This window comes from Chiloscyllium plagiosum, chromosome 9, assembly GCF_004010195.1.
Source record: "Chiloscyllium plagiosum isolate BGI_BamShark_2017 chromosome 9, ASM401019v2, whole genome shotgun sequence".
NCBI lineage: Eukaryota > Metazoa > Chordata > Chondrichthyes > Orectolobiformes > Hemiscylliidae > Chiloscyllium > Chiloscyllium plagiosum.
Window position 1 is genome coordinate 1,353,891 of NC_057718.1, and position 12,975 is coordinate 1,366,865.

At 41.5% G+C, this 12,975-nt stretch overlaps 1 protein-coding gene across 1 annotated transcript in view; it reads right to left on the minus strand.

The window, feature by feature from the left end:
* The window catches only part of LOC122553146 (protein EFR3 homolog B-like), a 205,593-nt gene that overhangs the window by 88,635 nt on the left and 103,983 nt on the right, over window positions 1–12,975 (minus strand). Inside the window, exon 11 of the mRNA XM_043696735.1 lies at window positions 11,670–11,685. Within this exon, the coding sequence (XP_043552670.1) occupies window positions 11,670–11,685 (16 nt within the window). The remainder of the gene's footprint in view (window positions 1–11,669; window positions 11,686–12,975) is intronic.

The following is a 12,975-nucleotide window of genomic DNA, read 5'->3' on the forward strand; positions in this document are numbered from 1 at the left end:
ACATTCAGCACTTCCTCCTCTGTAATCTGGACATTTTGCAAGGTGTCACCATCTATTTCCCTACAGTCTATATCTTCCATATCCTTTTCCACAGTAAGTACTGATGCAAAATATTCATTTAGTATCTCCCCCATTTTCTGTGGCTCCACACAAAGGCCGCCTTGCTGATCTTTGAGGGGCCCTATTCTCTCCCTAGTTACCGTTTTGTCCTTAATATATTTATAAAAACCCTTTGGATTCTCCTAACATGTTATGACAGCCCTCTGGAACAGGTGGAACCTGAACTTCTATCTATTTGCCAAAGCTATCTCATGTCCCCGTTTTGCCCTCCTGATTTCCCTCTTAAGTATACTCCTACTTTCTTTATACTCTTCTAAGGATTCACTCGTTCTATCCTGTCTGTACCTGACACATGCTTCCTTCTTTTTCTTAACTAAACCCTCAATTTCTTTAGTCATCTAGCTTCCCTATAGTTACCAGTCTTCCCTTTCACCCTGACAGGAATATACTTTCTCTGGATTCTTGTCATCTCATTTCTGAAGGAAATGTTCTATGTTCTATATCGAATGAGCTGCCAGTAGAAGTGGTTGAGGCGGCCACATTAACAACATTTAAAAGTCATTTAGACAAATACATGGATAGGAAGGGTTTAGAAGGATATGGGCCAAGTGCAGGGAAATGGGGTTAGCGTGGATGGACATTTTGGTCAGCATGGACCAGTTTGGGCCAAAGGGCCTGCTCTGTGCTGTAGGACTCTATGACTCTATTGCCATCCCCAGCTGCCTTAGAGGAGATGGTGGAGAGTTGCATTCATGAACTGCTCCAGTCAATTTGGACTCTATTTGGACATTCACAATGCATTTGAGAGGGAGTTCAGTGATTTTGGCCCAGCAACACTGAAGGATCAGCTATATATTTTCAAGCCAGAGTGGTGAGATTCTTCGAAAGCAACTTGTAGGTGGTGGTGTTACCTTGCTACCCTTGACCTTTACTGACATAGGTTGGATATGGAGTAAGTCTGTGGATTTATGGAAGAGGTTGAACAAATTACTTCACAATAACATGGCTTATGGACGAGTGACTGGTAGCTTTATTTCAGGATCACAGAACTCTTACACGGCAGAAGGCGGCCATTTGGCATGTTGTATCTACACTGACTCTCTGAATGAGCTCTATGACTTTGTGCTACTACTCCACCTTTTCACCATAATCCTGAACATTGTTTCTGTTCAAATAATCAGCTAATGCCCTCTCAAATGCTTTGATTGAACCTGTCTCCATAATAGACCACCTACATGACCAAGCAGTGTATTAGGATCCTAAACAGTATTTTTCTCATATCATATTTGCTTCTTTTGTAAACTACTTTAAATCTGTGCCCTCTTGTTCTTGATCCTTTTACAAGTGAGAACAATGTCCACTTGTCCATTCTGTCCAGACCTCTCATGATTTTAAAACTTCTACCAGATCTCCTCATTGCCGTTTCTTCGCCAAAGAAAACCATACTAAATTCTCTGATGCATCTTCATATCTGAGGTTTCTCATCTTTGGAACCATTGTTGTCAATGTCTTCCATGTTATCTGTGACTCCCAGGCTGTACACAATGCTCCAGCTGAGGTTTAACTGCTGTCTTATTCAAGTTCATAATAAGTGCTTTGCTCTTGTACTTAATGCCTCTATTAATAAAATCTAGAATATTGTATGCTTTTTAAGAAGTTGCCTCCATCTGTTCTGCCGTCTTTATTGACTCAAGTACATATACATCCCAGTCTCTTTGTTCCTGCACACCTTTTAGAGCAGTAATTTCATTTTATACTGTCTCTCCATGTTCCTTGTAATAAAATGTATCACCTCACCTTCCTCCATGAGACTTCATCTCCTCCCTATCTGCCCATTCCATTTTTACCCTTTTGAAGATCTAAACTATCCTCCTCACAGTTTACAATGCTTTCAAGTTTTGTACCATCTGCAAATGTTGAAATTGTCCCCTGAAAACACGATCTAGATCATGAACATATAATGGGAAAAGCAAGGTTTTCAGTACAAATGCCGGGGGAGCTCCACTATCAACTTTCTTGCTTTAACCATTAGTGTCTGTTCCCCATCCTTCAGCCAGTTTTGTATCCACATTGCTACTGCCCTTTTTATTCCTACTACTTTCTTCACAAGTCTTTTGTGTGGCACTGTATCAAAGAATGAAGTTCACATATATCACATCGTCAGCATGGCCCTTACCAACCTCTTCAAAAAACTAAAATTAGTTAAACACAATTTGTCCTTAAGAAATCCATGCTGGCTGGCTTTTAATTAACCCACATCTGACCATATGATTATTCATTGTAGGCAAAATGATTATTCCTAGATATTTTCCCACTATTAAGTTGAACTAATTGGTTCGTAATTGCTAGGCTTGACCTTGGAAGTTTTTGGGAAAGCGAATGCGGAAATGTCATTTCACTTGTGACAAGTCCATTATTGCAGGACACTGTTTTAAAATTAAGCTTTGTTCATTTTAGGACAGAGATAAGGAGAATTTATTTCTCTCAATGAATTGCGTGACTTTGGAATACTCTGTCTCAGAAGACAGCAAAGGCAGGGGAATTGAACATTTTAAGATGAAAGTAAATTTTGTTAGACAAAGGAATCAAAGGTTATTGGCAGTAGATGGGAATGAATTCAAAATGAGTCAATGAACTCAAAATACGAGAAGATCAGATATTATCTTAATGAATAGTAGCGCAGGCTTGAGGGGTCAAATGGCCAACTCCTGCTCCAAACTCATATTTGAATGTATAAGGTTTGCATAATTGCCATCTTGTCCAGAACAAGACCATGTGGCCCAGGAATTTAAAGCCACAGGTTCTTATCCTTATTAAGTAGCCTCATGTGTGGTACCTTATCAATCGCCATCTGAAAGTCCAAATATGATTTGTTTTGCTTTATTATTATCACACATAGCTAAGTATAGTGACAACTTTTGTTCTAGCGTGCAGTAAAGACAGATCATACCATATAAAGTGCATTAGGGTAATAAAACATATTGAAGAATACAATGTTATTCTGTAGAGAAGGTGTACGGAAAATGAGATCAACATTAAATTAAAAGTTTGAGGCTGGCATGCTGGCACAGTGGTTAGCAATGCTGCGTCAGATTCAATTCCACTCAGGTGACTGTCTATCAGGAGTTTGTACATTCTCCCCATGTCCGCCTGGTGCTCTAGCTTCCTTCCCAAGTCCAAAGGTGTACAGGTTAGATGGATTGGCTATGTTAAATTGCCCATAGTGTCCAGGGATGTGCAGACTAGGTGGATTAGCCATGAGAAAGGCAAGGTTACAGGGAGAGGGTAGGGGATTAGGTCTCGGTGGGACACTGTTCGAAGGGTTGGTGTGGACTCAATGTGCTGATGGCCTGTTTCCACACTGTAAGGATTCTAGTCTAAAAGTATATTACAATGGCTACTTCTTAGCTCCTCAAACAATTCTAGTCAGGTACAATTTTCCCTCCATGAAGTTAGCCTGATTGTATTATGTATTTCTAAATGCTCTGCTATTACATCCTTTATAGTAGATTCTAAAATTGACATATGAAGAGAGACTGAAGTGGTTAGGACTATATTTACAGGAGTTCAGAAAAATGAGGGGGATTTCATAGAAATCTATAAAATCCAAACAGGACTAGATTGGGTAAATGCAGGAAGGATATTTCTGATGAGCAGGGAATCCAGAACCAGGGGGTCACAGACTAAGGGTATTGAGTAGGGAAAAGATAAGAAATGTCATCACCTAGAGCCTGTGGGATTCTCTGCAACAAGACTCTGAAAACTCTGTCTCAACAGTAACTCAGACCTAAGATATTTGGCTCCCTCTGCTGGGCAAGGCCAATGGATCAAAAGCTAAGAAAAAAGATTGCCATTGAAAATAGTAACTTTCATGATCTTGGAATGCCTCAAAACACTGTACATACAATGGTGTACTTTTGCACTCAGTACAGTAATGTAAGAGGCAGCATACATTCATGGAGTCATAGCACGAAAACAGACCCTTCGGTTCAACTCATCCATGCTGACCAGATATCCTAATCTAATATAGTCCCATTTGCCAGCTCTTGGCCCATATCCCTCCAAGTTGAAACTTTATTGCTGGAACAGCACAGCAGGTCAGGCAGCATCCAGGGAACAGGAGATTCGACGTTTCGGGCACAGGCCCTTCTTCAGGAAGGGTCTCCATCCTACTCCGACCTATCACCCTCACCTTGACCTCTTTCCACCTATCACATTTCCAACGCCCCTCCTCCAAGTCCCTCCTCCCTACCTTTTATCTTCTCCTGCTGAACACTCTCTGCTCATTCCTGAAGATGGGCCTGTGCCCGAAACGTCGAATCTCCTGTTCCCTGGATGCTGCCTGACCTGCTGTGCTGTTCCAGCAATAAAGTTTCAACTTTGATCTCCAGCATCTGCAGACCTCACTTTCTCCCCATATCCCTCCAAACCCTTCCTATTCATATACCCATCCAAATGCCTTCTAAATGCTGTAATTTTACCAGCCTCCACCACTTCCTCTGGCAGCTCATTTGATCCATGCACCACCCTCTGCGTGAAAAAGTTGTCCCTTAGGTCCCTTTTATATCTTTCCCCCTCTCACCCTGAATCTATGCCCTCTAGTTCTGGAGTCCCCCACCCCAGCAAAACAATAAACTTGGGAACAGTAGTATCTCACAAACAGCATCATGACAAAGGCCAGATAGCCTACTTTAGTAGTGCTGGTTGAGGAATAAATATTGGCTGAGACACCAGCATATTTCACACATTATTCTTATAAAACGTGCCAAGGACTGTACATTGACTTGAGAGGGAAACAGGTCTACACCTGAAAAATGGCATCTATGAAGCATTGAACTTCCTCAGTTCTGTTCTTTTAATAGTGCAGTTTGTTGTCAGTACTGCCCCTCCAAAACTAGTTCTTCCTCATTTCCTTCATTCTGACTTTGCAATTGTCCCTCAGTACCACTTCTCTAACAGTGAAGTTCTCCCTCATCACCAGCCACTGACAGTGCAGTTTTCTCACAATACTGCTCCTCCAACCTGGCAGGTCTTCCTCAGTACTTCTGGCAGTGCAGTTCTCCCTCAGTAAAGATATAGCTCCAGAGAACCAGAGGGCTGCTCTCTCATTAGACAGAGACAATTGGTAGTGATTTAAACTTGAGGGTCACCACGTCTGACAAGGGGTGAAACTGAGAAGGCAGTTCATTAGTGGTAAACTCAGCACTCAGCCAATGTAGGGTAAGTGAATCTGCACTGTTGGTATCACTCTGCATTGCAAACCAGCTGTCCAGCCAGCTAAGCTAACTGAATAAATTGTAGGACTGCCTCTTCAGAACAGCAGCTCTCACTCAGTACAGCCACGGTGATGTTACAACACTCTCTCAGTCATGAACATCTGATAGTATAGCACTCCACCAGTGTTGCCCCCTTGACAGTGTAATTCTCCCTCAGTACTGCCTGTGGACATTTCAGACTTTGAGCTGAAAATGTGTTGCAGGAAAAGCGCAGCAGGTCAGGCAGCATCCAAGGAGCAGGAGAATCAACGTTTCGGGCATAAGCCCTTCTTCAGCCCTGACCTGCTGCGCTTTTCCAGCAACACATTTTCAGCTCTGATCTCCAGCATCTGCAGTCCTCACTTTCTCCATTTCAGACTTTGAGACTCATCTACTATTTAATATATTCAAGGCTGATCTCAACTCCACTTTCCCATCTTGTTCCAATAGCTGTAACCCATTACTAATTAAAAATCTTTCTATCTTCGTGTTAAATTTATTCGATTTCCTGGCATCCATCGCGCTCTGGTGCCGTGAATTCCACAGATTCATAACGCTTGGAGAAAAACCCATCATTTCTGTTTTAAATCTCCCATCCCTTAACTAAAACTATAAACCTGGTTCTAGATTGCCCTACAAGGAAAGCATTTGCTCTACGTCTACTTTGTCAATCCACTTTAGCATCTTATTTACTTTAATTAAATGCCCGCTCATTGTTCTAAACTCTAGTGAGTACAGACCTAAACTGCTCAATCTCTTCACTTAAGACAAGCTTTTCAACTCTGGAATTAATCTCGCAAACTTTCTCTGAACTTTCTCCAATGCAACTGCACCCTTCCGTAAGAATGGGATCAAAATTGTATGGAATGAGTCAGAGTCATACAGCATAGAAACAGGACCTTCAGCCCAACTTATCCACGCTGACCAGTCTTCCTAAACTGAATAGTCCCATTTGCCTGCATTTGGCCCATATCCCTCTAAACCTTTCCCATTCATGTACCTGTCCAAATGTCTTTTAAATGTTGTAAGTGTACCTGTCTCTATCACTTTGTCTGGTGGTTTGTTCCAATAGCACACCACCCTCTGTGTGAAAAGGTTGCCCCACTGGTCCTTTTAAATCTTTTCCATCTCACCTAAGACCTATGCCCTCTACCTTTGGACTCTTCTACCCTAGGAAAAAGACCATGGCCATTGATCTATGCCCCTCATGAATTTATAAACCTCTAAAAGGTCACCCCCCAACCTCCGTTGCTTGAGGGAGAAAAGACCCAGGCTATCCAGCCTCTCCTTGTAACACAAACCCTACAGGCCCAGCAACAACCTTGTAATATTTTTCTGCATCTTTCTAGTTGAGCAACATTCTTCCTACAGCAGGGTGACCAGAATTTTATGCAGTATTTTAAAATTGGCCTCACCAATGTTTCGCACAGCCGCAACATGATGTCCCAACTCCTGTACTCAATGCTCTGACCAATGAAGGCAAGCATGTCAAATGTTGTCTTCACCAACCTGTCTGTCTGTGACGCCACTTTCAAGGAATTATGTACCTGCATAATTGGGGCTCTTTGTTTGACAACACTCCTCAGGGATTCCATTAACTGTATAAGTCCTAACCTGGTTACCTTACCAAAATGTAATACCTCATATTTATCTAAATTAAACTCCTTGCCACCTCTTGGCCCATTGGCCCATCTGAGAAGATCTCATTGTACTTTTAGATAACCTTTTTTTTAGATTAGATTACTTAGATTACTTACAGTGTGGAAACAGGCCCTTCGGCCCAACAAGTCTACACCGACCCGCCGAAGCGCAACCCACCCATACCCCTACATTTACCCCTAACCTAACACTACAGGCAATTTTAGCATGGCCAATTCACCTGACCTGCACATCTTTGGACTGTGGGAGGAAACCGGAGCACCCGGAGGAAACCCATGCAGACACGGGGAGAACGTGCAAACTCCACACAGTCAGTTATCTGAGGCGGGAATTGAACCCGGTACTCTGGCGCTGTGAGGCAGCAGTGCTAACCACTGTGCCACCGTACCACCTTCTTCACAGTCCTCCAAATCACCAATTTTGGTGTTGTTATGGACCAGGCCAGACCCCCTCAAAACACTTCAAGAACATAGCCCAGACCCTAGGTTTGCGAGTTGTTTTAAGCAGGTGTAACATGGATATTCCAGGAGGGATGCAGCTGGCCCAACCACTTAGTTTGAAACAAAACAGAATTTATTTGCAAGATTACCAAATGAAACACAAACAAAAGAGAGCAGAATTCAGAATAACTTAACCTGTCTGAAAGTTCACCAGACTATCCCAACCTAACGATGCTGTTCCAAGTACTTGCAACAATCCCCATAAACACCCCCGGCACAAAAAAATAAAATCGAACACGGGAGGGACGGCAGACGATTCAGCATGGAACACCTTCTTCCATGTAGCTATTTCTTGGATCAGCAGCCTCAACTGACTGCCTGCTTTCAGTGAACCGCTAGATTGCTAACATTCCTGATGAAGAGCTTATGCTTGAAACGTCAACTCTCCTGCTCCTTGAATGCTGCCTGATCAGCTGTGATTTTCTAGCACCACACGTTTTGACTCTGATCTCCAGCATCTGCAGTCCTCACTCTCTCCCAGACTGCTAAAGCCAAACAAAACCAAAGAAAAGCTGAGCTGGGAGAACTGGCCACTCCCCTTTCATTGTACTAGTGTTTTTGTTAAACTTTAAAGGCTTTTTCCTGAGGCAGTATCTGTTAGCTATAATCAAACTGGCCCAAAAACCCTTCTAACCTCGACTTTTCGCAATTGCTACTTCAACAACCTCTCTGAAAAATATCCAAAGACAGCATAACCTTGTTAAAGGAGCATCATCATCACATTGTCACCTGTAAAGATCTCCAATCCGAATAACAACCCTCTTCTACTATCAAGCCAATTTTGTATTCAACTGGCTATCTCACCCTTGATACCATATGATTTAACCTTGCTAACCAGTCTACCATGTGGGACCTTGCAATGGCCTTGTTAAAGTCCATGTAGACAACATCTACCACTATTTCTTCATCTATATTTTTGGTATCCTCTTTAAAAAAACTTAATCAAATTTGTGAGACACAATTTTCTACACACAGTGCCCTTTGAAGTCTCACCAATGTCTTTTACAATTACAATATTTCCCTATTTTAATTCTTCATTCTGCAGCAAAAAATGACAAAATTCCATTTGCCTTCCTTATTACCTGCTGTACCTGCATACTAGCTTTCTGCAATTAATGCACAACGACACTCAGATCCCTCTACATCAAAGCATGTTCATATTCTTTCCTTTAGATAATAAGTTGCCTTTTTATTCTTCGAACCAAAGTGGTTTATCTCACACTTACTCATATTAAATCCATGTAGACCAGACCAGGTAAGGATGCTGGAATTTCTTCCCTAAAGGTCACTAGCCAACTAGATGGGTTTTTTACAATAATTGATGATCACATGGTCACAATCACTGCAACTAGCTTTCAACAAATATGGTGAGATCTGAGCCCACATTCCCACAGCATTAGCCTGGGTCTCTGGATTAATTAGGAGCAAGTGAGGATTGCAGATGCTGGAGAGTCAGAGTCAAAAATGTGGGCTGGTGAAGGGCTTACACACGAAACGTTGACTCTTCTGCTCCTCAGATGCTACCTGACCTGCTGTGCTTCTCCAGCACCACACTTTTGGTCTCTGGATTAATTGTCCAGTAACATTACTTCTGTAACCAACAATTTTCAAATAAAGCACATACATTATTGTTTCACCAAACTGCAATGTGATTAGTCTGTATACTTGTAAAAAGAACATAACAAAGTGGCAGATGGAGGTTCCTGAAGACTTTTGATTTTTTTATGTACATCACCTATGGTATGTTGGCAGCATAGTTTGAAGATCTGGCTGAATAGATCACAAGATAGAATCCTTCACGTGCAGTTAGAAAAGAAGGGCTGGCACGAAATAGTGAACCATCCATCAAGCTTCACTTGCAGCTCTATACATGTACCTTTACCCTGGGATTGCACTTTGCTCTAGTCAGAAAGCATTACGTCCTAGTAAGATTGTTCAGGTTTTGAGCAGCTTAATTAGTTAGACTTTGAATGTAAGATTTAAGCTGGAACACAACTAAAATATCAAATTCTGAAGTGAGACATTTTAGAGATTTTAGAGACAGAAAAAACTCCATGACTACTTGCTGTCCTTTCAACAAATCGGGAGAAAGTTAAAATATGACATATTAGACTAGGGAAAAAAATCCACCTGGTAACAGCAACGAGCAGCCAAAAGAGATCTGTAAATAAAAGTCATGATTCGGAGATGCCGGTGTTGGACTGGGGTGTATAAAGTTAAAAATCACACAACACCAGGTTATAGTCCAACAGGTTTAATTGGAAGCTCTAGCTTTTGGATGGTTCCTTCATCAGATGGTTGTGGATAATAAGAACTTATATATACTCCACAACCACCTGATGAAGGAGCAGCGCTCTAAAAGCTAGTGCTTCCAAATAAACCTGTTGGACTATAACCTGGTGTTGTGTGATTTTTAACTTTGTAAATAAAAGACTTTTTATTGTGATTCCTTCATTTTTGCAGTTTGCAACCACAAAATCAGTTTTGTTGGTGCAGCTTAGAGCTAAACCAGGGAAAACATATCATGCTCAGCAGTGCCACTAGAGCAAGCAAATGATAATCTATGTCCAGCCAGGGCAGTGGCTGCTAAACAATTTGCAGCTCCATGCTAAATTAATCCTAAAAAATCTGGACGAAAGTTGAGAGTCTGTCAAGATTTCTAAATAGTACTAAAAATCATAAATCATTTTCAAAATGACCTCAACAAATCCAAAACTCAATTGGAAGGCAGAGGATCTCCTGATGGATTCACAATGCTCCAACAACACAATGAGCTGTGATTTCATGACCTTTTTCATTCATTTGTGAGATGTGGGCATTGCTGGCTAACCAGCATTTGTTTCCTGTCCCTAGTTGCTCTTGTGAAGGTGGTGGTGAGCTGCCTTCTTAAATTATTGCAGTCCACATGCTGTAGGTTCACCCACAATGCCCTTAGGGAAGGAATTCCAGGATTTTGGTGCAACAACAGTGAAATATTTCCAAGTCAGAAAGGTGAGTGGCTTGGAGGGCAATATGCTGGTGAGTTGTTCCCTCATATTTGCTGTCCTTGTCCTTCCAGTTGGTTGTGTTCATAGTTTGGAAGGTGCTGCCTAAGGAACCTTGATGGGTCTGAGTGGATTACTCTTTGCAGGCTCAATGCAGAATCAATGGGCTGAATGGCCTCTTTCTGCACTGAGGGAATCCCATGATTCTAATTAGTTACAGGAAGGATCATTCCCATGGCTGGAGTAGGGTGGAAAAGTGGGGAGGGGTCCAGAATAAGGGGATACATTTTAGAATAAAAGGCAATTGATTTTCACTGACAGAGTGGTGAATTTTTAGAATTGATTATGCCAGAGAGCTCAATCTTTGAGGGTAATCAAAACAGAGAATGATAGACTTCTAGATACTAGTGGTATCAAGGGAAATGAGGTTAGTGAGAGAATATGGTGTTGGTAATGGAGAGAGACTGGACAGACTGGTTGTTTTCCTTGAAGCCGAGGAGATTGAGCAGGGACATGATTGAGATCTATAAAACTGAGGGGCATGTATTTGATTGACAGGAAGGAACTTTACCACTTGGTGGTGGGATCAATGACTGAGGGTAAAGCTTGAAGGAAATGGGAAGGTAGTTTAGTTGAGATGTGAGGAAAAGCTTTTTTTTCACCCAGAGGGTGATGGAATCTGAAACTTACTGCCTGAAGGATGTTAGAAGCAGAGACTCTCTCAACATTTAAGAAATACTTAGATGTGAACTTGTTACGCCGAGACATACAAGACTATGGGCTGATTGCTGGAAAACAGAATTAGAATAATTAAGTGCTTCTTTTTGACTGGCACAGACGTAATGGGCCAAAGGGCCTTTGTCAGTACTTCAGATCTCTATGACCCCAAATGCAAACCTGATATTGTTGTCAGCGCAAACATCTTTCCATTTTAGAAATTCAAATATATGTAATCAATAAAAGTAGGAGTGATGATTCAACCAACACTGCTGAACTCACTGCATAAAATGACTGGATAAATTCCATCCAAGATCCATTGAGTGGCTGGATAGACCGCTCAAAATGTCAAATTTATGATGAATTTGATAAAGTGGACAAGGACTAAAGGATGCTGGGAAATGAAGCCAGCCTTGACTAAAGTGACTGTGGCAATCAACATGCTGTAGAATCCAGACAGGCTGCAGCTGTCCATAGACAGTTTGCAAACAAACCTGGTAGCTGTAGACCCTACAATACACACCCAAATGGGTCAATGGAATGTCACCCACGGGAGAATCAGAAACATTGAGGTGTGTACCAGACATGGAGGTGTCTCACATTCTTACTTAGAGGAGGCTACATTCAGCCAGCACCTCCAGTAATAGACACTTAAAGACCACCCTGCCATCAAGATGCTAACACCTGGTTGGGTCCAATCTGTCAGGGTGATCGAACCTGATCCATCCTTTGGAAGATACTCAAGACCTTCACAAAATTGCATGAAGACTTTGGAGTATAAGAATCGCTGCAACACCACCCTCAGGAGTAGTTACTCAAGCGGAAACTGGAGTGCAGTAAATCGAGAATAATCCCGAAAGAGAAGACACCCCTGAGACCCTTAGTAGAAGACCAGATGACATCACCATGTGGAGCCTGGCCAAGTTCTAGCCTGGTGGTATATGATCATACAAAGTTAAAGCATAAAATAGCTTGTAGTGTTTATCGTTAGTTTATAGTATACTTTATTGTTCTAACATTAATTTTATCAAATAAACGAGAATTATTGTGTAACATTATTAAGAGTCGACTCACAGTTCTTTTGCTGAATATAAGAATTTAAACACACTGTGGGGCAGGCACAACAACTGGAATCGAAGGTCAACCCAGAAACTCAGCTTGGTCATACCAAATATTTGTATTGTGGATATCACAGTCTAGTGATTGGCCCTACAAGCATGCAAGGACTTGTCTTTAATCAACATCCATGTATCTTCACAAGAATGATGAAGACCACAGACCACAAAGAACACCATTGGAAATCCTGTGCTTAACTGGAAAAAGATCATCCAATGCTACAACACAGATCATCAGCAACAAAGGAATGAAATCATTTGAACCAAATATGTACACCTATTCTGAACATGCACATTTCATCACACTGTGGATCCAATATTGGAAATTGTATTTGGCAAAAAATGTGGGCAAACCTCCTCAGACATTACTTGTTATGATGTACTGCTAGATTGACAGGGGAATATGAAAGACTCACATGACTGGCATGTAGGTAAAGAAGAGAACAATCTGAACATTAGTCAGAAAGATCAAGTTCAACCACAGATTGTTAGTACTACGAATCCAGTAGAAATCATCAGCATATTCCCAGTGCCAAGATTATGTCAATCCAAACAACAAATGCCCATATTAGCCTAATAAAACAGATGTCAAGTCAAAGCAATACCATCTGAGAGGCTCCACATCAAATAAAACATGGTCCAAGAAACATCACAACCATAGCGTCCTTGAACAGCATTCTGAAAA